Here is a 27,341-nt window from a genome sequence, read left to right on the forward strand (position 1 = left end):
CTCGAGTTGGAGTATTGCCAGCCTAGAATCGGTGTAACTAGTTACTCTTGTTCACACCTACTATCTACCTTACTCACTACAAAGTGCGTCATCTAAGTCGTTGTGAAATGTTGTCCTTCCACATTCCTTCCTACAATGCATTCCCTCCTTGTGCATAATAGACACGTGCAGGTTTTTATATAAAGACTGGCAGCAGTGGCTAAGAAAAGACATCCCCCACACATGAGGGACATCTCCGGAGGCGGATATCACTGGCAGACATGATAGTCTAGAATTTCAGTCTCATACCCTGCTACTTCTGCTGCATGTAAACAATCTGAAGGTTGGCAGAGGCGTGGATGTAGTTCATGTGCATCACTGGTGCCACCCACAGGGAGGGACCTTCTGCTTATGGACGCCTTTAAGTATTAGCTTTAGTTGCAGAATCAAGCAGATGGTAAGGAACAGACTGAAAGAGGACGAGCTGTAAACTGAAGCTGCCTTGTCCTCACAACAACCCGATTGATCCTCCTTCTCTGCTTTGTGATGGTGATTGCTGAGCTTTAGGATCTACGCAGGATCCATAGAAGCAGCTTGGACAATACACAGGCTTCTCTATTGAAAGAAGAGACATTGATTAAGGGAAGTGCTACAAAAACTGGTGGCGGTCCACAGTGGTCAACTGCAAAGTCTTCTATGAAGACAAAAACTGACATCTTTCTAGTCTAAACTGCAGAGCTGAAAAGTCACATACCTGTTCAGAAAGTGATCCAGCTATGGCATCATTGAAGATATGGGACCATCTACAGGCTGGGAGCTCAGAAGTGGACTGGTGTGAGGACAATTACAAAATTGTCCCCACTATTGCAGAGTTTTACAATACGGTTAGTATCAGACTATGCGTCACTTATGTAAGTGTTTTTTTTGTATTGATTTATCACATACAATTTCAACTATCACAATATCAGTACATGATGTGTGACACTGTTATAGTTTCCATAGACAAGTATACAGTATAACTTTCCTAGATAACAATAAGAAATGTGTGGTCATAGTGCTGAAACTCAATACATTCAATCTAGTAGTAATGGTTTCAATCCTGATCCTGGCCTGGGTCAGATGTTTCTGTCTATGGCCTCCCTAAGGGCTCATGCACACGACCGTAAGTGTTTTAGCTGCTCGCAAATCACGGATCCGCAAAATGGATCTTAGCCGAAGGCATGCCACTATTTCTTTTTGAACTTTTGTAGAAATGTCCTATCCTTGTCCGCTAAAAATGGACAAGAATAGGACATGCTCCATCTTTTGTGCTGGGCTGTAGAACGGACGTGTGGATGTGGACAGCACACATTTTGCTGTACGCATCTTTTGCAGCCCCATTGAAATTGAAAAAGTGTGGATCGGATGCGGACCAAACATATGGTCGTGTGCATGAGCCCTAAGGATAAAGACACATGGAGTGCTGTCTGAAACCGCGCAGCAGCAGGCACATTTTTGCAGGTAGGCAACAGTTTTATGCACACAATTTCACTGTCATTAGCAATCAGTTTTCTGGGTACATGCAAAATCATACAGGCATTAATAATCAATATGAATATCGGTGTTCTGCCAGATTCCTATACCTTGGCAGAATGGCGAATGCTATACCCGGAAGTGACGCGGCCGCACCAGAATCAGCTGGAGGAGGGTGTGTGTGGATCTGCGCAAGCGCAAATCCACTGAATTAATAAATATAATTGCGCTGCCGCAGGAGCAGCACCTACTTCATTTGCATGCGCGAAACCATACAACGCGCGTGCGCACTCAGGGACCACACTCAGCTCTGCTATGTGGTGACCCCACCACGCCAATATCCTGCACTTAGCTCTGCTATATGGGAAGGCTGAACTGCTCCAGATGATGTGTCCGCTCGTGCGCACTCAGGGGTAGGGAGATCTGATGGAACATTTTGCACTGAAAAATCGACTTACCCCTGAGTGCGCCCGCGTGGTGTACGGTTTCGCGCATCCAAATGAAGTAGGTGCTTCTCCCGCGGCGGTGCAATTATTTTTACAAATCCAGTGGATCTGCGTTTGCGTAGATCCACACACACCCAAACTCCAGCGGATTATGGTGCTGCCGTGTAAATTCGGGTATAGCATTCTGCCAGGTATAGGAATCCGGCAGAACCTGTAATCAACTTTATGCTGACCGTACTGAGGGCAGCATAAATTAGTGACAGAAATGCTGATTATAGCGGTGTATGGCACATCAGCTAAAAGTAGGTCAAATCTACCTGAGAAGAGTCCTGGTTATCCATAATCTCCTGCTCTCCTGCCCATCTGCTGATGATTGGCAGTTCTCTCCTAGAGAGAAAGGGAGAAAACTAAGTAGAAGACTGTCAATCATCAGCAGGTGGGCAGGAGAGCAGGAATTCATGAGTAACCAGGACTCTTCTCAGGTGACCGGGACTCTTTTCCAGGCCCAGTCTGCAATGATTGTGATGTTGGTTCTCGGCAATCACTTACTTCTAACTTATAAATGTCAGACTGCTGAAATCAACTCCCTTGTCTCTACTTAAGGCTATCTTCACACTAGCGGCAGCCTATCAGCTGGAGAAGGGTCAGCTGGAGGAGGGTGTGTGTGGATCTGCGCAAGCGCAAATCCACTGGATTCATAAATATAATTGCGCTGCCGCAGGAGAAGCACCTACTTCATTTGCATGCGCGAAACCATACAACGCGAGTGCGCACTCAGGGACCACACTCAGCTCTGCTATGTGGTGACCCCACCACGCCAATATCCTGCACTTAGCTCTGCTATATGGGAAGGCTGAACTGCTCCAGATGATGTGTCCGCTCGTGCGCACTCAGGGGTAGGGAGATCTGATGGAACATTTTGCACTGAAAAATCGACTTACCCCTGAGTGCGCCCGCGTGGTGTACGGTTTCGCGCATCCAAATGAAGTAGGTGCTTCTCCCGCGGCGGTGCAATTATTTTTACAAATCCAGTGGATCTGCGTTTGCGTAGATCCACACACACCCAAACTCCAGCGGATTATGGTGCTGCCGTGTAAATTCGGGTATAGCATTCTGCCAGGTATAGGAATCCGGCAGAACCTGTAATCAACTTTATGCTGACCGTACTGAGGGCAGCATTAATTAGTGACAGAAATGCTGATTATAGCGGTGTATGGCACATCAGCTAAAAGTAGGTCAAATCTACCTGAGAAGAGTCATGGTTATCCATAATCTCCTGCTCTCCTGCCCATCTGCTGATGATTGGCAGTTCTCTCCTAGAGAGAAAGGGAGAAAACTAAGTAGAAGACTGTCAATCATCAGCAGGTGGGCAGGAGAGCAGGAATTCATGAGTAACCAGGACTCTTCTCAGGTGACCGGGACTCTTTTCCAGGCCCAGTCTGCAATGATTGTGATGTTGGTTCTCAGCAACCACTTACTTCTAACTTATAAATGTCAGACTGCTGAAATCAACTCACTTGTCTCTACTTAAGAGACATAGACCGGTCGGTATAGACCGATATAAATAAACACCCACTTTATTTTATCTACCCGAGTCCTGTCTTCTGCAGCAGCGCAGTTATTCATAAGGTTCACTTTTTTAAACCTATCCACTATTCTCCATACCCCGGATATCGTGCTCCACGAAAACGGGTAAGAACCTGGGCAGCAGCAGCAGTCATCCCCGCAAGCTGGACAGGCTTTTACCAGCACAAGCGATTCATAGGAGTTGTGACCCATCACAACCCAATACGGTAAGCACAATCAGTGCATTGTTGTTTTTAATACTATCATACGGTTCTACACACGAGGCGCTGCCTCCTGTCTCTCTCCATTTTTTTAACTTATATATTTGCCATATACGTATGCAGCGTCCCACTAGCTTATGTGGAAACTGCAAAAGCTTTTTGTCATCTTCTGTAATTTCATGCTGCATTGTACTACTGTGTGAAATCCCTTTTTACCAGGCTGTCAGGTGCACTACATCCACCACTAGATTGGGATAGCACCACAGTATATATAGGACAGGTCAGGCCTAGCTAGGGAAGTTGGGAAGATGTAGTGGTTGAGTGCAGGAGTGTGGAGGTGGTAGGAGAGGTCTCCTCTCCTCTCCAGCTCTTTCTCTTGGGCTCCACGGCCCAGAGGAGCCATAGTTGTATCTCTAAGGAAGGCAGGGTCAGAAGAAAAGTCTATTCTACTATTCACTCTTCTGGAGTAGCAAATGAATCTTGGTCAAGGTTTTTGTTTGACAAAGGAATGACAAAGCCATTGTTCTAGACTCTAGGCGACTTTGTATCTAGGTGTAGGACTTATTAGCTTCCGGCAGCCTCACCGTTCTAAGGACAGATAAGATTTCTGTTGCATCACTTGCGTGTAGAAGGTACTATTTGTTACCTATGTAAAGAAGAGCTGTCTAAGTGCTTGTTCACATCTGCATTGGAGGCTCCATTTGGGGCAGATTCAATCAAAAACAGCAGAGAGGAACAGCCTTCATGCAGAACTTTTTTTTTCTGGTAAAAAAAACGGGATCACAAACTATATAGTACTGGGATCTGTTTGGCTCCATTCGGGTGAGTTATGGGCCAGATCCGGAACTTCCATTATTTTCATTGTTCTGCTCCTCTAACAGAGCAGAGGAACTGGAATAAATAGTGGTGGTGTGAATAGGCCCTAACTTTAAAAAAGATCATACTTGGATTTAGACTAAAGTTGATTTATGTTAGTACATGCTGGTAATTTTGGAGACGTGATATGCAAAGTAGCTCTTCTTTGGAGAGCAGCCTCTTATTAGCCAAACCAGATCTGTAGATAGTTTTGCTTTTTGATTTGGAATTCTTGTTCCTCATTGGTACCGAGCAGAATACTGGCTGGATGACATGCTTTTTAAGTGACTGTCTTATTAGGGTGCATTCACATGACAGTATCTATTTTGCAGTATGCAAAACACAAATCTGCCAAAAATACAGATGGCGTCCTCGTTGAATCAATTTTTATTTTTGCGGACCCATTGTAACAGTGCATATTCTTGTCCTCAAAATGGAGAAGGATAGGACGTGTTCTATATTTTTTGCGGGACTGCGGAACAGACATACAGATGTGGACAGCACAATGTGTTCTGTCTGCATTTTTTGCAGCCCCATTGAAATCAATGGATCCACATCAAATCCACAAAAAATGTGGATCGGTTGCAAACCAAAAATACGGTTGTGTGAATGCGGCCTTACAGTATGTTGTCTGGCAGACCCTTAGCTGAGAACTGCCATGGGGGTGAAACAAAGATCCCACAGGATAGATTATACCTTCCTATTTAGAGATGGTGTCCAGTAGAATTTTAACCCCTCTTATCCATTCCCTGTTGAAATAACATGTATGTTTGGCTGAGATTACTGACAGCCAAATGATTATTGAAATAAAAGGATTATTTTGTCTATAGTCAGCAGATTAGCAGAGCACTGCATAGATAATAAAAAGATAAGCTGCTCTTCCCATTCTATTGTGACTGCTAGTGGCTAATTGCAGAAACTATCAGTGCAGTGATAGCACGTTACTACAGATACTGCACAGAATGTGCTTATTTAGTACCAACGCTTATTCTTATTATTTCAGGGTTGAGGGGAAGTCACTAGGCTCGATTAATGTACTTAAGAATTTGCAGGGTACTATCTCACCTTGAGGAGAGAGCGCCTTAATCAGTGTGAGGAGACTTATAGGCCATACATGCTCCTCTGGAATTCTGGGAAAAAATGCATGCAAATGAGCTTTTAACGAGCTTTGCCTCTAATGTCACCAGATGTAAGGCAGCGATCCTATAAGTCAATGTTCCACCCTTTAAATAGGCCTTTAGACATGACTCTGAAAGCCAGCACCTCATCAGCAGACAGCTGTTTCGGGGTGATTGCCCCCGTCAGTGCAGAGCAGAGAGTACTGGCTTAACTGGTTGAGAGGCCCAAGTTTAATAAAACATTATTTGATAGTCTATGTATAGGAGTCTCTCAAATGACCCTCATTTTAACTGAAATTGTCCTAGGGAAAGAGCCTTTACAACAGTTTGTCCTGGGATGCTATGTTTATACTTGTCCTGGCCAACAGTTCTGAGTCATCTATGGCATGTCCTGTTTTATTTACGCACAGTGCCTAAGGCAGAGTCCTCCTTTGCAGACCCCTTTAACTTGAAACTGTTTTGTTGTGTCGTAGGTTCATGGACCTCTCATTCTGGCTCTACTAACCTTTGCAGGGACTGTTTAGTTAATTGCTTAAATTGCAGCTCCCTTATAAATAGAATAATTCCTATTAGCTGCAGGAGTGATTGGCCTCTACAGCCCAACCTCTGGATGGATGTCTGCAGGTAGTTCTTTTGCTATCTCAGGAGCTCCCCACTGAGAATTCCCTCCTCCCAAGGGTCACTGCCTACAGACTAAGTACAGTGAAAATCTGCCATGCATTTTACCATTATTAAATAATTCTTAAATATACATGCATGAATGAAAACACAGATATGTAAACATGTCGATTTTAGTACCTACTTGCATTTCCATTGTAATAATCACTCTATTCTAGAGCATGGATTCTTATGGCTCTATAATGTGACATTTCTTTTTTACTCCAGCTAGAAGTTATGAATGAATTTTCTAGCAGTTTGTAATGAAGGTTCAGATGAGTGGTACCAGCAGGGGGTTGTGCCTGCACAGTCTGACATTATGCAATCAGTGCTGCCAGTGTCAGACTTTGCAGGACACACCACCAACTGGTAACATCCATCTAGACCAGACATACTCCACCTACGGCCCTCCAGCTGTTGTAAAACTACAACTCCCACAATGCCCTTCTGTAGGCTGATAGCTGTAGGCTGTTCGGGCATGCTGGGAGTTGTAGTTTTACAACAGCTGCTGGGCCGCAGGTTGAGCATGCCTGATCCAGACCTTCATTGTAGACTACTAGAAATGCATTCATAAATTCCAGCAGGAATAATAAAGATATAATACAATACAGAGTCTTTAGAATACCTGCTCTAGAATTGTAATTGCATGACAAATGCAAGTAGTTGCTACAACTAACATGTCAGGAGAGCTTACAGGTCCTCTTTAAATGCATCATGGTGGAAATAATGTAGACCTCCCAAGTGTCCCTCTTTTGGAGAGATAGTCCCTATTTTTTAAACAAGTCACTCTGTCCCTCTTTTGTCTTTAAAGGGGTTATCCCATGAATGCAAAAAATGAATATCAGACAACATCTAGTACAAAGTTAGTTTCCAAAGTTAGAACCAGCCCTGTACCTCACATGGGTCCAGAGATCTCCCCATTTATTGCTCTGCTAGATGAAGCTGACCGATCGAGGGGAGTGTCTTTTCTGCTGTAGCTCAGGAGGCGTGTCTTTTTTGCTGCTGCTCTCTCCCAATCACAACCAAGGAGGCAGTTGAAGGATAAAACTGAGCATGTGCGGCCATCTCAGTGAGCAGGACAAAGAAATGAGAAAAAGAACAAACAGCAGGTGGTGCTATACAGATACATTTCTATTGATTAACTCAGTGACTATACAAAATGTTTAATTGCATGCAATTACAAAAGTATTCAGATCCAGAGGCTGGTTTGAAAATTGTAGAATATTTTTCATTACTCATCCCCTTTTAAATCTGAGTTATACATTTACTTTGTTACATTTACAATATTGATCCAGAAAGTGTTTGTCTGGTTCCTATCTGTATATTAGACCCCACCTTTAATATTATTTCATTATTTGGTGAAATTTGGATTTTAAAAATGTCTATATTCAGATAATTTTTGCGAGGTTGTGCACTAATAAAACTATTAAAGTGTATAAATATGCAGAAAATAGACTTTCATGCAATAAAACATAAGCATTCCTTTTTGACTGTCCAAAAAGTTGGGCTGTATGATAACGAAATAATAGTAAGTGCAGGGAAATGACTGACTGGTCAATGGCACAGCCATTATCTGTGGCAGGAACTTCTAGATCAGTGTGGACCATGGTCTGAGCTGATTATAGATTGAAATTATTTCTGTGTTAAGGAATGGATAGTTTGTGGAATGTTTATTAGTTATTTTGCCCATAAATAGAATATCGTTTTACCCTAAACAATATTGACTGCAAGACCATAGCCAGTGCACTTAGCACTAACCGTACCTAGGAGTCAAAGTAGGTATAACAATTTTGCAAAAGCTGCAGAACTGGCAATAAAAAAAGGAGATACAGTATCATTGGCTCCATGTGATTGTCTATTTGTCAGATTTTAGACACGGCCTAACCCTTCCTACGTATTGTTCTGTACTTCTATACTTTATGAATAACCACAGAAAATATTAGTATATTTTCACAATATTCCAAGCCTGGATGAAAAGGAACCTAACTGCACAGATTAATGGATATTTTACTGGCAGGCTTGGATGTAAGGCTAGCCTGGCTGTTGCCTATGGGCTGCATATTTTTGCATATATTTTGTCTACTTGCAAAGGTATCATATGGAGCACATTGCTATCATTTCTAATAGGGACTATATAATGCAGTACCTCTATTTAACCATTAGGTGGAGCCACATGTAAGGGAATTCTCATGGACGGATAATCATTTACTATCAACTAGCACGTGATTAAAATGTTATTGCTCTCAGAAAATATGTGTACTTTACGTCACCAGAGCCACAGGAGATACTTCTTGTTTTCATCAGTATTTGGCTTTATATCAGATAGCAGGCAATGCTTATCAATGTCAACACTTTTGTGCTTTTCTTCCTGCCCAGTTAGCCTCCAGTAATTTAATAGTCAGTCTTTTTTTTTATTTTAATTTTATTTTTCAGTCAAAATTGGCGTCTGTTTAATGTTGTGACTACTCTGCATTCTTGTTATGGAAAGAACCTCAGATTTTATTTAAAGAGGACATTTCACTGGTCCGGACATTATCATATAACTGGCTGGTTGTGTAGGGCATACTGAAATCATGTTATAGCCCTTACTATGTTTCCCATGCGTCGTTCCGTTCACCTGCTGTGCCCTCCATATTGGTTTACCACCCTCTCCGATCCAATTGGACAGCTCACAGCCAGGGAGAAGGAGATGCCCCCTGAGAAACAAGGTCGTCTCCTTCTGCCTGTACCGATGGTATGAATTTATATATCAGGCGGGAAACCAATATGTGGGACACAGAGGGCGAAAGGAGCAGCGCATAGGAAACAGTAAGAGCTGTAACATGCAATCAGTATGCCCTACACAGCCATCTAGTTATGATAATGTCCGAACTGGTCAAAGGTCCTCTTTAATAAGAATTCTCGTATGAGACCATTATGTACTATTTAGTGTATGGGTTTTCAGGTTCTACCATGCATTTTCACATGTACTAGCGTACGGCCACCTGGTCCGATTTCTTCATGCAGTTTTGGAAGACAAAGTCAAGAGTGGATCATGAAAAGAGAGAAAGTCTAAAGGACAGAAACGACTTTTTTTAAAATTTACTCCTGGTTTTAGCTTCCAGAACTGCATGAAGAGCGCTGTCGGTGTGGTCGTACCGTCAAGTAGTATTTAAGTTATATATCAACACAAAATAGTTGAACATGCATAGTTATAAGCACCTGAAGCTCTAAACCGCAAAATGTTAAAGAAAATAAAGAACTTATCGAATTTTAAAGCATTTACAACATATAAAGATTTTTTTTCCTAAATCAGTCAAAATGAAGCTCCACCTTAAAGAACATAGTAGGCAAATGCACAATTTAGGCTACTTTCACATCTGCGTTTTCCTTTCTGCTATTGATATCCGTCATAGGATCTCAAAAGCGGAGGAAAACACTTCAATTTTGTCCCCATTCATTGTCAATAGGGACAAAACTGAACTGAATGGAACAGAGTGCACCAGAATGCATTCCGTTCCGTTTCGTTGTGTTCCCATGGCGTAAACAAAAGTGATGCAAGCAGCGTTTTTGAGTGAGTCATAGGATACTGATCAAAACACAATGTAAGTCAAAGGTGACGGCTCAGTTTTTTCAGACACGAAATAGAACGTATCCAGCAGCCATTGACTTACAATGGATTTAGTGATGAATCCGTCTTTTTCCTTTGGGATATAATACAACTGGATCCATTCTAAACAGATGCAGATGGTTGTATTACATACCGCATGTATTTTTGTTGAACCTATGACGGATCCAGCAAAAATGCAGATGTGAAAGTAGCCTAAAGGGGTTATCTGGGAATCTGATATTGATGACTTGTTGGACAGAAATGGAGATGCACTATACTACCTGCATAAATGAAAAAAAAAAAAATTTAATGATCATTTATTAATATATTTACTATAAATCATGTTATTAAAGGGAATCTCTCAGCAGTTTTGTGGTGTCCTAACTAAGGGCAATATAAACTAGTGACAGATCCCCTTAGCACTTTCTTTAGGTGACCCAGCTGTTTTGCTAAAATTTTGCGCTAAACAGCTCCAGCACATGCCGAATGAGTCCTGATATTCATGAGCTCATGGCTCTTCCCGCCCTCCTGCTGCTGATTCATATGGAAAAACTGTCAATCAGAGGCAAGTGGGCGGGGAGATCCGTGAGCTCATGAATATGAGGACTCATTGGCATGCGCTGGCAGCAGAAAACTGGTGAAAGATTGCCTTTAAGAATGCTGACAACTGTCCTACACTTGTTAGCTGGATTGGCCGCACTGTGACTATTTGACACAATATTCCTCCACATTTTCTGAATGCTTCTATTTTAATACTTTAAAGGGGACCTGCCATCTGTACTATGCTGCTGTCACTGAGGGATGCATAGAATAGTGACAGACCTGTTGATTTCAACGATCTGTGACTTTTGAGATGGCACTCAGTACTTTTATAGTACTACCAGAAGGAAATGAGTCCGGTGAGACGCGCTGGCCCTGCCCTCTCCAGCCTCCAGCGATTCTCACCAGACTCATTTCCTTCTGGTAGTAATATAAGAGCTTATGAACATGTGCGGCCCATGCCCATGCTGTGGATCCCAAATAGAGGTCCACAGTGCACGGGCATCAGTCGTTTGCAGATGTGGACCCATTCAATTGAATGGCTTCGTGATCTGCAAGATTCAGTGTTCTCTTTTTTTGCAGTGTGGAGGCATAGACTGAAATCTCCTGTAAGTGCTACTTAGGCCCCTTTCACACGGGCTAGATTGCAAGGTGCAATGCGTGAGGTGAACATGGTTATAAGGGAAAATAATAGCATTCTGAATACAGAATGCATAGTAAAATAGGGCTGGAGGGGTTAAAAAAAATACAAAAATATTTTAACTCCCCTTAATCCACTTGTTCGCGCAGCCGGCATCTCTTCTGTCTTCTTTCTTCAGGACTTGGGTAAAGGACCTGTGGTGACATCACTGCGTTCATCACATGATCCATCACCATGGTGATAAATCATGTGAATGACCATGGGATGAGCGTAGTGACATCCTCAAAGGTCCTTTACCCAGGTCCTGAAGAAAGAAGACAGAAGAGATGCCGGCTGCGCGAACAAGTGGATTAAGGCGAGTTAAAATATATATTATATTTTTTAACCCCTCCAGCACTATTATACTTATTATACTAAGCATTCTGTATTCAGAATGCTATTATTTTCCCTTATAACCATGTTATAAGGGAAAATAATACAATCTACACATCCTTGAACCCAAACCTGAACTTCTGTGAAGAAGTTCGGGTCTGGGTACCACAGTCGGTTATTTTATCACGCGCATGCAAAACACATTGCACCTGCGCAATAAAAACTGAACAACGGAACGCAATCGCAGTCAAAACTGACTGCAATTGCGTACCTATTCGCGCGGGTTTGCCGCAATGCACCAGGACGCATCCGGACCTAATCCCGACACGCTTGTGTGAAAGAGGCCTTAGTGCTTTGTGCGCTTCCTCTCTGTGCCGCCACGCTGCACCACCCCATATCTTGTGGATCCATTCAAGTCAATAGGTCCGCATCCATGATACAGAGAGCACACAACCAGTGCTTGTATATTGTGGAACTGCTGTTTGCGGGCCGCAATAGAGGCACTGGCTGCACATGTCAGTTTATACTGCGGATTTCACCCTTTTCAATGGAAAGAATGACACTATGTCTAATCTGCCGCTTTTCTGCAACAAAATCCGCAGCACCATTTGGTGCCTTTTTTAGAAGCAGATATTCTGCAGAAAATCCGCAGCTAATCGGTCACGTGGGAACCCAGCCTAAAAGTACTGACTGCCAGCACAAAAGTGACAGACCACTGTGGGTCTGTCTCTATACTATGCAGCCCTCAGTGAGGACAGGTGAACGTTTCCCTTTAAAGAGGACTTGTAACCCCTCCTGACATGTCCGTTTTACTAACTATTTGCAGTCCACATATAATGATAATAATAAATTGACTACAAAGAATAAAAATGAATTGCCAACTGGGTGTTACCATTTGGGGAGTGTCTCTGCACAGTCTGCCACTATCTAATCAGTGCTTCTAGTGTCAGACTGTGTTGGGACAATTGCCCAACTGGTAACATCCAGTTGGCATTTCATTCAGAAATTTCTGGTAGGAATAATAGAGAAATGGCACAACAGAGAGTTCTATAAAAAGATGCTCCAGAATTGTTATGATGTGGGGAATGCAAGTAGTTACTAAAACGGACACCTCAGGTGACAGGTCCTCTTTTTAATATAATTTTTTTTCATTTGCATTACATTTATTTGTTTGCTTCACTCTTTGATTTTCTTATTTTAGATTTTCTTTTCTTTTTCCTATTATAGATCAGCAACATTTTGTTTTTTGTGCTGCCACCCATATGCATGTGCCTATTCCGTCAATATGCCACTTGCTTCAACAGCGGGATATATTTAATATGGGCCCTGCTCGTAGTAGTTGGTAAGTGTGACACTGGGTGTCTTTTAAACATGACATGCTCAGGAAAGAAATCTTATCAGCTTCCTGTACTGTGCACATATGTCTGGACTAGGATAAGTACACCGTGAGGCCAGATCAGTGTTTACATCCTGGACCTCAGGACGTAATATTCCAGCAAAACAATAGCTTTCACGTAGCCTGCTTAGAAGTTCCGGGTATTGTCAGACTCCGTTATGTGACTTAAGTACATACGACATATGACAGTCTAGTGATGTAGGTTATGTTCTTTTTTACGGACACAGTTTCATCACTGTTGTTGTTTTATATTGTTTCCACCTAACAAATGGTGTACAATTCATATCCTTTCTCCAATTAGCTATTCGATTTCTCTACATTTCATGTGTTGCAAATTAGATTGTTGCATACACTAGGCTACATATGCACATGTTACAGAATACGTGTGGTTTATCCGCACAGGACAAAACAACTAGACATATTACCGTATCAGCAAAAGTATATAAGATTGCACAAATCACATGTACACTTTGCAGATTTTTTTCAGTGTGGAAATTGACCTGCATTGTGGATTTCAAAATCTGCAGCATGTCAATTATGTTTGCGGTTTTAGCAGCACATTTCACCCTTTTCAATGGAAGAGGAAGATCTGCGGCAAAACCGCATCAAATCCACAACAAAAAAAGCCGTTAGACATTGCGGATTTTGGTGTGAAAATGCTGCAGGAACGCACATAGATTTGTGCAGATCCTATGTGCTTTCACCCACACCTGTGTTTTTTTAGTGGTGTTTTTTACATGTGTTTTCTGGTGCTTTTTGCAGTAAAAACACCAGCCTCAAGATGTCAGCTGCCATTCTAAGGGAAATATTAAATGCAGGATGTACAAGCATTACTTTCTACATGTACAGCATTGGTCTCCAACATATGGCTTCCAATGTATTTAACCAATGCCAATGCACTGTAGTTCTGTGTACCATCACTATACCTTTTGCCAGGGTTATCCATCTTTCCAGACACCAGAAAATGAATTTTGGCATGCCTCAAAGTGCCCAGCAGGGTGTGATTAATGTTTCTCGGAGTCTAAAGCCTGCCTTCTTCATAGCCCAGCTTGCCTTACTCGAGTGCCCAAGTCCACCTCTTCACTTGCTCCCACTACCTCCCCTTTCGCCTTCCAGGCCGCCGCCTTCTCTGAGACATCTGCAACTTCTTTTTTCAGCTCCACCTGTGACGTCAGCATCTGCCTCCGTGAAGTCTCGAGTCATCAATGGCTGTACCTACATTGAGTCTAATGCCCACTGCAGGGAAGTTACTGTGCAAGATTTCGCAGAGGGACAGGTTGACAGGCAGTCTGGGATGTATGAAGTTCTTGACATCACAGAGGAGGGGGAGTGCTGGAAGGCGCAATGAGAGGTACTGGAAACAAGTGAATAGGCGCGCTGGGCTCTTGCAGAAGGTGGGCTTGGGCACCTGGAACTTAATCACGCCCTGCTGGGCACTTTAAGGCTCAATAGCATACTAAGCAAAGTTAATTTTCTGGCGTTCGCAAAGCTATAGTTTTATAGTATGGTTCAGTTAAGCTATAGGTTAAGTCATACTTTCTGTACATGTGAATATTTGGAATTTCTGCTCCAGAACTATAATGACACTAGTATATGTCTTCTTTTCTTTATATAGGCATTGGGTCAGTTTACTTTCATGCAACCCTCAGTTTCCTGGGACAGATGCTAGATGAATTGGCCATCCTGTGGGTACTAATGTCCGCCTTAGCAATGTGGTTTCCTAAAAGGCATCTTCCAAAAGTCTTCCGTCATGACAGGTAACCAGCAACACACAGTTTGAAAGGGAACCTTTTAAGTGCATTTCATGTACCTCCTACCACATCCAGGGGCGGACTGGCCATAGACCCTACAGGGGAATTTTCCAGTGGGACAATATCCAGGAGGCCACCTGAGCCCTCCTCACAGCAGCCAGTACATAACAATCAGATGCTCTCAGTATTAATTTTAGGAGCATGAGGTACTTATGCGCCTCACGGGCGGCCACAGGCGTCTTTCTGAATTCGACTGTATCTCCATCCTCACAGTTGACTACTGCAGTGGGGGCGGCAGTATTTTGTGCTGCACTGTGATTTATGTTTCTGCTGGGACGGTATTTTGTGCTGCATTACGGTATTGCTGGCCCTGCCTACTTTTCTTGTCCTTTCCTACTTGCGTTGGCCCTGCTTACTTGGTTATCTGCTGTCTGTGAATTTGGACCAACCTACAACATAGGGCCACTTTTAGGCTTTTTGTTCCAGGGCTTCATTAAGTTTCTAGTCCGCCCCAACCAAATCTTTGTATGTTCGGGCGACAATGATTGCATAATCCTTAATTGGAACTATTATCAAGTGTATAATTTTTATCACCCTTATTAAACATACAACATAACACCTATCTCAGGACCAAGGCATGATTCAGTAAGGTCACTGAGGGCTGGGACTAGATGGCCCATAAGGTCTGGACTGGTCACTGAGGGCTGGGACTAGATGGCCCATGAGGTCTGGACCAGAACAAGCCCACTTGTAGATATATATTTTTTTAATTATATATATTATCTCCAGAGATTGTAGCAGGCAATTGTCAGGAGGGAAGCATTCCTTCCTGCAATCACATGTTCGTTATAGGTGGAAACCGCTGCTATTACATGCAGCAATCTCCTCCACAGTATGGGGAAGAGCGATCGCTAGCGCAATCACTAGTCCCCATAATGACTAGTTGTTTGCCGGCAGCAGATTGTCAGCGGCAGATCGTGCTGTCTAATCACTAACAATTTTAATTTTAAGCCAGTTTAAAAATCTGGATTGCCCGATGAATGAGCGTTTGCTGGAAAAAAAAAAAATTGAATTTTCCCCCATCAATTTGCACTCAACCCCCTTTAATAAAACAATGAAAACATAATTTAAGAAATGTGTGCAATTATATTAAAAAGGTAAAACTTAAATTTCGTATGGACATAAGTATTCAGACCTTTTGCTATTACACTTGAAATTTAGTTCTGGGGCCTCCCATTTCTCTTGATCATCTACACCTTGATTGGAGTCCAACTATGGTAAATTCAGTTGATTGGACATGATTTGGAAAGACACATTGCTGTCTGTGTAAAGTCTCAAAGCTGACAATGCATATCAGAGATATGGGAGGAAAGGAAATGCCTGTACATGATTGTGTGGATGCACAGATCTGAAAAAGGGTGCAAAATAATTCTGCTCCACTGAAAGTTTCCAAGAGCACAGTGGCCTCCATAATTCTTAAATAGAAGAAATTTGGAATAATCAGGGCTTCTCCTAGAGCCAACCTCCCCACCAAGCTAAGTAATCGAGGGGAAAAGGGCCATGGTAAGAGAGGTGACCAAGAACCCAATGGTCATTTTGTCTGAGCTTCAAAGATCCTGTGTGCAGATGGGAGAAACTTCCAGAAGGTTAACCATCACTGCAGCACTCCACCAATCTGAGCTTTATGGCACAGTGGCCAGAAAGAGGCCTGTACTCGGTAAAAGACACATGAAAGTCCGCCTGGAGTTTGCAAAAAAAACACCTAAAGGTCTCTCAGACTGTGGCAACACTCTCTGATGAAACCAAGATCAAACTTTTTGGCCTCAATTCTAAGCATTATGCCTGGAGGAAACCAGACACTGCATATCATATGCCCAATACTGCAAAATGTATTTAGATTAGCCAATCATCTTTGTAAATTTAAAGGAATTTTCTGGTACTTGACCTATCCTCAATATTTGATCTGTAGTAGTCTGAAACCCTACCACCTGTGGATCGGCTGTTCTGCAGTATTAGATGGAGCTTCTGATGCTAGACCTACTGGAGAAAAGCTGATTGGCAGGGTTTTGCAGGGTGTCGGACCAAACTCGCTGATATGATATTGATGGTACAGAAAACCCCTTTAAATATCCACTGAGTTAGGCAAGTACAGCAGTAAAGGTAGAGGCTGTCACTACTGTGGCTTTGTATTACAAAGTATTGTCCATAAATAACTGTGGTACTGGGATTCTGCTGCTACGCTGATCTTCAGTGGTGCTCAATGCGAAGTACAAATGAACATTCACTACAAGAGAACAGAATGCATGGCACTCACCATACGGTAAAAACTTTTCTTTATTCCATAGGCAGGTACATCAAGGGTGGACAGCTAAGGCGACGGCTGTTTCATGTGCTCCTGCACTTCGTCTGTCTATGAGATTCTTTATAAAGAACTAATAGTAACAACATTTTCTAAATGATGATTTTAACGTTGCATCTCTTGTCATAGATGGAGATTTAAAGCAGTCGTTGGAGTACTATCTGGAATCACCACAGTTTTGGCGTTCGTGAAACCTGTAATCAATAGTATATCACTGATGACACTGGGAATACCTTGTACGATTCTGCTTATTACTGAGCTCAAGAGGTGAGAATACTCATGTCAATCCAGATGCAGCTCCTATAATCTGCACATTGTGAATTTTTTAAAACTAGGGCAACATGGTAGTATTGGCAATGATGCTTGACGGTATTACCTAAATTGAATTAAATGGGGTTCCTCACTATTGCAGGTTCTGAACATGTGCCTGAATGTTTCCCTAGGATATGTCTTATGGATATGTGTACTTGCCTCAAATAGAGCTACATCATCCTAATTTCCATAATCTGGCATTAGACAAAACATTGGGAGTGAGGCCCAAAACTCAACCATAAAAGTGCTGCAAGACTGCTGCTATTCAATGGGATTTTGCTGTGGTTGGTGGCTATGTGTTGTAGAAATTTCAAAGTGCCATATGTGAAAAAACTTTGGACAAACTGCAATAAAAATACAACAGATAGTATGACACAAAAGAGGACATGGGTTACAATGCAAAACTGATCTGAGCAAAGTGGTTGACCAAAGGGACAAAGAAAAAGTGTGAGGTAAATGGGAGAATCAATAGAAATGCTAGAACTATAATTGGGGCCCTGTTTTGATTTCACTTATAAGCGCCCCCTTGTACATACTCTATTGATGATACATCAATGTAATGAGATCTGTAGTTATGACATTTAGTAATGGTATTGTGCATTTCCATAGAGGCAGAAAAGACTAGAAAATGCTAAAGGTTGCGTGCAGTGGCGTACATAGAGAAGTAAGGGCCCCATAGCAAGGATCAAACCAGGCCCCCACACAGGACAGAAGGGTTTCTGCCTAAACCCTTTTCAATGACACTGCCTCATTTGCTAAAAGTTGTTCCTTTAGAGAGTAGAGTCCCAACCAAGGTTTCACCTCCAGTAGAAGAGAAGGTCATCCCAACTAAGACTGGGTCCCCTCTTGCCCTGGGCCCCATAGCAGTCGCATGGTCTGCCGCTATGGTAGTTACGCCCCTGGTTGCCTGTGGAAATACTTATTGATCCTTTCTGTTCTATGTTCCTTATCAATCACATCTATGGAAATGATAAAACAAGCAAATGATTATTGAATATATTCTCCAATAAATGTCATCTTTATGTATTGCCTGTCCTGATAAAACAGGTTATAGAGTAAAAAAATCAATAACAAACATGCAAGTCATGGCAAAGGAGCCCTCCTAATGAGACTCTAAGCTGCGGTCTTCCTGTGGATGCTGATAAAAAAACAAACATGTGGCCTCACGTTTCCTGGAAAAGTGACATCTGATCCTTCATGCTGTTCATCTTGTGTAGAATTTAAGACTTTGCTTTCACTAGATATACACTCTTCTCAGAATTCTTCACACGCGTCATGCACTTTTTTTTGTTGAGTAATCAGTATATTGTAACCTGCCTATGGCATGCTGTTTGAGGAGATATGAAGGAGCTGTTGTGATGCCTGCCGCTATAAGGTGCTGGACTAGGATTGGGTGGGGGGGGGGGGGGGGGGGGCGTGTAGGATTGCAATAGGACAAATCTCTCAGGCGTTCTATTTCCCACCTGGGATACAAAGGTCCAGCATTTATTTTTTCCTTTCCCTGTAATCCATTTTGGAGACAAGCTAATACTGTGATATTGAAACAGAAATGTGCATAAGGACTCACTTTTTGAACAATGGGTAACCAATTTAGGCCGAGTAAATAAGGCTACTTTCACACTAGCGGCACGGACCGTCGGGAGAACAGCCTGTTGGATCCGTCCTGCCGCTAGCGAACGTGTGCCTCCGGACTGCCGCTCCATCCCCATTGACTATAATGGGGGCAGGGCGGAGTTCCGGCGGAGGCACGGCGAGAGGCTGCCGGAATAAATGTCGGACATGTCGTAGTTTTATTCCGGCAGCCTCTCGCCATGCGCTGCCCTGCCTCCGCCGGAATTCTGCCCCCGCCCCATTATAGTCAATAGGGACGGAGCGGCAGTCCGGGGGCACGCGTTCATTAGCGGCAGGACGGCTCCGACAGGCTGTTCACCCGATGGAACAGCCTGCCGGAGGTCTGTGCCGCTAGTGTGAAAATAGCCTAAGTGAGAATATGCTCTCAGTGCTCAGAGCTGGATTTTTTTTTTATATATGATCAGATTATAATAACCTCTCAGGGCCTAAAGTGTTTTAAATATTTGTAAACTGTATAGTTTGCTATGCTGGTGGCTGCGCAAAACAGCACAACTCTAGAATCCAGGGAGTTGGACCCTCACAAATCTGATATTAAAGACCTATCCTGAAGATAGATCCTTCTTTCAATTAACCACTGTAGTACAGTAGGTGCCTTATTAACCCATTTTTTTTTATCTTTTAGATGTGACAACATGAGAGTTTACAAGTTGGGCCTTATGTCTGGCTTTTGGTGGACATTAGCATTAGTCTGCTGGATCAGTGATAAAGCTTTTTGTGAAATGTGGGCACATTTCAACTTCCCCTACCTTCACTGTTTATGGTAAGTAGTTTAGCTATACAGACTATATTGCTTCAGTTACTATTATACCTATATGATACAGTATTATATCTATAATAATCTTTTATATGAAAGACCTACATGGCCTAATAGTAACATGCACAGTTAATAGACTTACAACTTAAATGGGTATTCCCATCTCAGACAATAGGGCCATATCGCTAGGATATGCCCCCATTGTCTGATAGATGCAGGTCCCACCTCTGGGACCCACACCTACATCGAGAACGGACCCCTAATTTCTATGGGGCCACTGAGAATAGCCGAGAACCGGCTCCACCGGCTTCCGTCGGCTCCATAGTAATGAATGGGCGCAGTGCGCTCCCTTTCACCTATGGTGAGAGATATCGGCGGTGGCTGAACCCCGGAAAACCCAGGGTCCTCCGGCCACCACCTTCCCTGCTCCGTTCTCAGTGTAGGTGGGAGTCCCAGAGGTGGGGATCTACTGTGTATGGGGATCTTCTGACTCTCCCCATAGATGATTTTGTACGAGAGAAAGATTCATTGCACTGAATTTTAGCTCCCAATCTTTTTGGTCTGGCAGCGGCTTTCTCCTTTCTCCCATTGAAATCACATATACACTTGACTGAGCTGAGCATGTATAGCTGAATCTGGACAGATTAAGCTATCAATGGTGTATTAACAATTATAGGTCTGTTCACTAGTGTTGGTCAAGCACCAAAGTGCTCGGGTGCTCGAGTAGAACACCTCAGGATGCTCGGGTGCTCTACCGAGCACAATGCAAGTCAATGGGGGAACCCAAGCATTAAACCAGGCACCCCCTGCTCTGAAGAGGGGAGGGTGTCTGGTTCACATTAAAAGGTCAGAAATTGATGGAAACACCACTGAAATGGTTTGGGAACAGCATGGGGAGGATGTCTGGATGCATCTTGGACTCCCAGGTCGCTGCTGGAACGATGTTGCCCGAGTAGTACGCCACTTTTACAGACTGACAATAATACACCCAAAACCAAAGATAAAATCGATTTTAGAGGAAAAATTGTTAGGAAACATTTGTTCCTATATATTTACTTGTACATAAAGTGCAAGTGCTACCCAAAAATTGCAAGGAACCAGCACTACAATGCACCCTTAATTACACAATAAGGAGGGCATCATACACACCCTTGAAAAATTATGATTGATGGACTGCTGGTGACCCTGAAACTATTGGAGCAAGGGCCTGCTGATCTGACCATCTAAAACATTATGGGCAAGGGCCTGCTGCTGAGCTGACCCTCTAAAACATTAGGGGCGAGTGCCTGCTGCTGATCTGACCATCTAAAACATTAGGGGCGAGGGCCTGCTGCTGGTGAACCTCTAAAACATTATGGGCGAGGGCCTGCTGGTGAACCTCAAAAACATTATGGGTGAGGGCCTGCTGCTGAGCTGACCCTCTAAAACATTAGGAGCGAGGGCAGCCTAATAAGCATGTTGATATGATGGAGGAGGAGGAGGACGAGAAAAGAGAGATTGAACCATATACCCTTTTTAGTGGTGGAAGGGGTGCATGGGAATACAGTGTATTCAATACACCATAAAAGCCACATTTAGAGTGCCTTTATGTTCAGCCGTTTTCCTCTGGTGAAGTAGAGAAGTCAGGGGCAATCCAGGCCTTGTTCATTTTTATAAGAGTCAACCGGTCAGCATTTTCAGTTGACAGGCGGATGTTCTTATTAGTTATTATGCCCCCGGCAGCACTAAATACACACTGTGACAAAATGCTGGCGGCTGGGCAGGCCAGCACCTCCAAGGCGTAGAGCACCAGTTCGTGCCACGTGTCCAGCTTGGTACCCAATAGTTTTAAGGCACAGAGGGATCATTGAGGACGCTGACACGGTCTGCTACGTACTCCTTCACCATCTTCCAAAATTTTTCCCTCCTTGTGACACTAGGCCGCGCATCAAGTTGAGGGTGCTGGCGGGTGTCATAAAACTGTCCCAGGCCTTGGAGAGTGTTGCCCTGAATCTGTTGGAACTGCTGTGTGTTCCCCTCATCTCACCTCCTCTGTTGGCCAAGGAACTACGTATTCTGCAGCCAGCGTTGTCAGCTGGAAATGTTTGGAGCAATTTTTCCACAAGGACCTTCTGGTATTGCACCATTTTGCTCGTCCTCTCCACCACAGGAATGAGAGATGAGAAGTTCTCTTTGTACCGGGGATCGAGAAGGGTGTACAACCAGTAATCGGTGTTGGCCGGCCAAAATGCGTAAAACGCAAGGGTCACTGGAAAGGCAGCCTAGCATAAAGTCAGCCATGTGTGCCAGAGTCCCAACAGACAAGACTTCGCTGTCCTCATCAGGAGGATGACTCTCAATCTCCTCATCTTCTTCCTCCTCTTCTACCTATCCACGCTAAACAGATGGAATAAAACTTCCATGGGTACTACCCTTTGTAGCGGAGGCAACTGTCTCCTCCTTCTCCTCCTCATCATCCAAATCGCGCTGAGAAGACAAACTAAGGGTAGTCTGGCTATCACCCTGTGTATTGTCTTCGCCCATTTCCACCTCTTCCACATGCAAAGCAGCTGCCTTAATCGTGAGCAGCGAGCGTTTGAGTAGAGACAGAAGTGGGATGGTTACGCTGATAATAGCATTATCGCCGCTTACCATCTGTGTTGATTCCTCAAAGTTGTGTAAAAACCTCACAGAGGTCAAACGTCAATGCCCACTCGTCGCTTGTGAAGAGCGGAAGCTGACTGGAAAGGCGACGACCATGTTGCAGCTGGTATTCCACTACTGCCCTCTGCTGCTCACAAAGCCTGGCCAACATGTGGAATGTGGAGTTGCAGCACGTGCTCACGTTGCACAACAGTCGCTGAGCTTGCAATTGCAAGCGCTGCTGCAGCGTTGCCGGACTGGCGGAAGCTGTCGATGACTTGCGGAAATGGGCACACACGCAGCGCACCTTCACCAGTAGCTCAGGAAAATTGGGGTACAGTCAGGTCCATAAATATTGGGACAGTGACACAATTCTAACATTTTTGGCTCTATACGCCACCACAATGGATTTGAAATGAAACGAACAAGATGTGCTTTAACTGCAAACTGTCAGCTTTAATTTGAGGGTATACATCCAAATCAGGTGAATGGTGTAGAAATAACAACAGTTTACATATGTGCCTCCCACTTGTTAGGGGACCAAAAGTAATGGGACAGAATAATAATCATAAATCAAACTTTCACTTTGTAATACTTGGTTGCAAATCCTTTGCAGTCAATTACAGCCTGAAGTCTGGAATGCATAGATATCATCAGACGCTAGGTTTCATCCCTGGTGATTCTCAGCCAGACCTCTACTGCAACTTTCTTCAGTTCCTGCTTGTTCTTGGGGCATTTTCCCTTCAGCAAGTGAAATGCATGCTCAATCGGATTCAGGTCAGGTGATTGACTTGGCCATTGCATAACATTCCACTTCTTTCCCTTAAAAAACTCTTTGGTTGCTTTTGCAGTATGCTTTGGGTCATTGTCCATCTGCACTGTGAAGCTCCGTCCAATGAGTTCTGAAGCATTTGGCTGAATATGAGCTGATAATATTGCCTGAAACACTTCAGAATTCATCCTGCTGCTTTTGTCAGCAGTCACATCAATAAATACAAGAGAACCAGTTCTATTGGCAGCCATACATGCCCATGCCATGACACTACCACCACCATGCTTCACTGATGAGGAGGTATGCTTAGGATCATAAGCAGTTCCTTTCCTTCTCCAAACTCTTCTCTTCCCATCACTTTGGTACAAGTTGATCTTGGTCTCATCTGTCCATAGGATGTTGTTCCATAACTGTGAAGGCTTTTTTAAATGTCGTTTGGCAAAGTCTAATCTGGCATTCCTGTTTTTGAGGCCCACCAATGGTTTACATCTTGTGGTGAACCCTCTGTATTTACTCTGGTGAAGTCTTCTCTTGATTTTTGACACACATACACCTACCTCCTGGAGAGTGTTCTTGATCTGGCCAACTGTTGTGAAGGGTGTTTTCTTCACCAGGGAAAGAATTCTTCGGTCATCCACCACAGTTGTTTTCCGTGGTCTACCAGGTCTTTTGGTGTTGCTGAGCTCACCGGCACGTTCATTCTTTTTAAGAATGTTCCAAACAGTTGTTTTGGCCACGCCTAATGTTTTTGCTATCTCTCTGATGGGTTTGTTGCGTTTTTTCAGCCTAATGATGGCTTGCTTCACTGATGGTGACAGCTCTTTGGATCTCATCTTGAGAGTTGACAGCAACAGATTCCAAATGCAAATAGCACACTTGAAATGAACTCTGGACCTTTGATCTGCTCATTGTAATTTGGATAATGAGGGACTAACACACACCTGGCCATGGAACAGCTGAGAAGCTGACTGGTGCTGCAAGATGATAATTCAGAGATGGAAGTGGAGGAGAAGTTGGAGGAAAGGGGAGGGGGGGGGGGGGTGTTGCAGCCACTTACATAGGTGGTGGCGGAAACCCTGATGGAAGCAGGGCCCGCAATCCTTGGCGTCAGTAGCAGCTGTGCCATCCCAGGGTACGACTCGCTCCCGGCCTCCACAACGTTCACCCAGTGTGCCGTCAGAGAAATGTAGCGTCCCTGGCCAATGTGTCAGTCGTTAAGTGGACCTTCCCAATAACTGCATTGGTCAGGGTACGGGTGATGTTACGGGACACATGCTGGTGTAAGGCTGGGACTGCACACCGTGAAAAATATTGTCCAGCTGGGGACAGAGTAATGCAGGACGGCCAACGCCATCAGTCTGCTGAAAGCCTCAGGGTCCACAAGCCTAAATGGCAACATTTCCACGGCCAGCAATTTGGAAAGGTGCGCATTTAGTGCTATGGCCTGTGGGTGGGTGGCTAGGTATTTGCGCTTTTGTTTAAAGGCCTGGGGTATAGACATCTGTACGCTGCGCTGGGATACAGAAGTGGATGTGCTAGCTGATGGTGCTTGAAAAGGTCCAGGTACAGGGCGGGAGGCATCCGGGCCTGCGTCTTGGACAGGGGATTTGCCAGCACGTAACACAGGGGAAGAGGAGGCAGTGGTGTGACACTGCAGACACTGATTGTGGACCCAGGCATTCGGCCCACCTATTAGGGTGCTTTGATGCCATTTGGCGGATCATGCTGGTGGTGGTGAGGTTGCTAGTGTACACACCTCTGCTCATTTTGGTACGGCACAGGTTGCAAATGACAATTCTTTTATTGTCAGCACTTTCCTCAAAAAAAGCGCCAGACTGCAGAACACCTACCCATTGGCAAGGGAGATTGCTGCAAGGGGGTGCTCCGGGGAACAGTTGCGGGCCTGTTTGGTGTGGCCCGCCTTCTCCTTTTTGCCACCCCACTGCCTCTTCCAGCCTGTTGCAGTGCTGTGGATCCCTCCCCCTCTGTACTGCTGTCCTCGTTCGGCTTGCCACCTTCCCAGGTTGGGTCAGTGACTTCATCGTCCACCTCCTTCTCTTCCACTTTCTCACTCAGGTTATCCTCCTGACTTGTTGACCTAACAACCTCAGTTATTGACAACTGTCTCATCCTCATCATCATCCTCTTGAGACACTAATTGTGGTTTACTAATTGGCAACTGTGTATCATCATCATCATCATCCATCTCGTGAAACAATAATTGCAGGAGGTATAGCGCAAGTAATGTCACTGTCACCACCGGCTAATAAAAAATTATACTGAATTAATGTCACTGATATATAGGATGGGCAAACGTTATACAGGAGATGTAGCGCAGGTAGTGTAACTGTCCACACACACATGGAGCGTGATTCCCGCAATGGACTCGCTCATGTGAAACAGCCCTAAAAGGACTTTTGGGTCTCTGTAACAATTTAATGCAATTTAGCGCAGGTTGCGCTAATAATTTTATTGCTGCCAGATACAATAGTCCTTAAAAGGACTTTTTTGTCTCTAACAATTTTTTTTCAATAAATAGATTAGTATTTCACTCCCTACTCATTTTACTAGTATGTGTCAGTAACCCATGAAAACAGACGTGGAATAATAGAATAGACCCTATGACATTTTCTTTTCTCAGGATCGTATTGTGATAGATTGAGAATTGATTCTTCAAATCTTATCAAAAGAGTGTATATTTTCCAGTTTAAGGGTCCATTCACACGTCCGTAGAATGGGTCCGGATCCGTTCCGCAGCGTTGCGGAACGAATCTGGACCCAATCATTCTCTATGGGGCCGGAAGAGATGTGAACAGCACACAGTGTGCTGTCCGCATCCGCATTTCCGGAGCGTGGCCCCGATCTTCCGGTCCGCGGCTCCAGAAAAAAATAGAACATGTTCTATTCTTGTCCGCAATTGCGGACAAGAATAGGCAGTTCTATTGGGGTGCCGGCCGGGTGTATTGCGGATTCGCAATACACCACGGATGTGTGAATGGACCCTAAAGGGACTCACCACTTGTGTGCTGTCCTAATTTTTTAATCCTAGCAGCTGTAGTGCATGTCAATGAGTCCTGATATTCATGAGCTCCTGGCTCTACACGCCCCTTCAGCTGATAGAGCGTTTCTTTTTCTACTGCAGTCAGCAGCAGATGTGTGGGGAGAGCTGTGAGATTAGCAATATGAGGACTCAATACAAGATTTTAGCAAAACAGGTGGAGATCTTAAATAAAGTGACCCAACATTTTGCTAAGCATATCAGTCACTAGTTTATATTGCCCTTAGTTAGGACACCAACAAATTGGTGACAGATTCCCTTTAAAATGAACTCAAGAAATCTTGCATGTAAGTGACTGTGTGATAAGATATAAATCTTGAGCTGCATTGGAGTGGGAGTTTTATTGTCTTTCTTATGTCTTGCAGGCACATTCTCATCTGTCTGGCTGCTTATCTTGGCTGTGTCTGCTTTGCTTACTTTGATGCTGCATCTGAAATTCCAGAACAAGGACCTGTCATTAAATTCTGGCCAAGTGAAAAGTGGGCTTTCATTGGAGTGCCATACGTCAGCTTACTCTGCGCTCGCAAGAAGTCACCTATGAAAATTACATGAACTCCAGCAGAACAGTGTGGAACGTTAAGATCCTTCTACAGTGAAATCTCCTTGGAAATTCAGCAGGCATTTTACATGTCTCATTAGGGACTAATAATGACAGACATGTCTTATCTTAAGGCTCCTAATTGGTTCGGTCTTTAGTTACTGCCAAAATGACAAGAAAAAAAATTGCCTCTATTTCCTACAAACGCAGTTCTCTTCCGAGAATCTTATTTATTGACACATTCATATTTATATAATGACTTTTTCACCATTAAATAATTCTGCATTGCACTTGTGTCATCTCACAGAAGTCTATATATCTGTCACGTGTTCGGGAAGAAAATGCAGTGGCGGCTTGTATGCTATTCCTATCAGGACTATAAATATTTGATGTGGTGTTGCGTCTGGTAGCTGTCATCTCTCTTATGGAAATGTACAGGTTCAGGGGAAGAATCTTGCAGTTCTGAGCTGTAGAGATGTTAATGTGAGGCTCAAATTACTCTTCAGGGTTAAATGTTCTATTGTAATCTTGTTTCCAGTGGCTGAGAGAGGAAGAGGTTTTTGTATTTTCTGAGAGATCCTAGTAATCTATTATTATTATTTTTTCAGATTGTGTGTAAAGCTGCTTTGTACATCTAACCAATCAAAGTATT

At 43.6% G+C, this 27,341-nt stretch overlaps 1 protein-coding gene across 1 annotated transcript; it reads left to right on the forward strand.

The window, feature by feature from the left end:
* The first annotated feature begins 277 nt into the window (after window positions 1–277).
* On the forward strand, window positions 278–27,341 carry ACER2 (alkaline ceramidase 2). Its single transcript, XM_044271677.1, has 6 exons — window positions 278–863; window positions 12,723–12,837; window positions 14,507–14,648; window positions 17,131–17,268; window positions 19,568–19,705; window positions 26,517–27,341. The coding sequence occupies exons 1-6, from the start codon at window positions 756–758 to the stop codon at window positions 26,701–26,703; spliced, it is 828 nt and encodes a 275-aa protein (XP_044127612.1). The 5' UTR covers window positions 278–755; the 3' UTR covers window positions 26,704–27,341.

This window comes from Bufo gargarizans, chromosome 1 (assembly GCF_014858855.1).
Source record: "Bufo gargarizans isolate SCDJY-AF-19 chromosome 1, ASM1485885v1, whole genome shotgun sequence".
Taxonomy (NCBI): domain Eukaryota; kingdom Metazoa; phylum Chordata; class Amphibia; order Anura; family Bufonidae; genus Bufo; species Bufo gargarizans.

Coding starts and splice junctions, on each gene's coding strand:
- ACER2 (XM_044271677.1), top strand. CDS start 756: ATGGCATCATTGAAGATATGGGACCATCTACAGGCTGGGAGCTCAGAA. Junction 12,838..14,506: donor GGCCCTGCTCGTAGTAGTTG/GTAAGTGTGACA, acceptor TTCTTTATATAG/GCATTGGGTCAGTTTACTTT. Junction 17,269..19,567: donor CTTATTACTGAGCTCAAGAG/GTGAGAATACTC, acceptor TTTATCTTTTAG/ATGTGACAACATGAGAGTTT.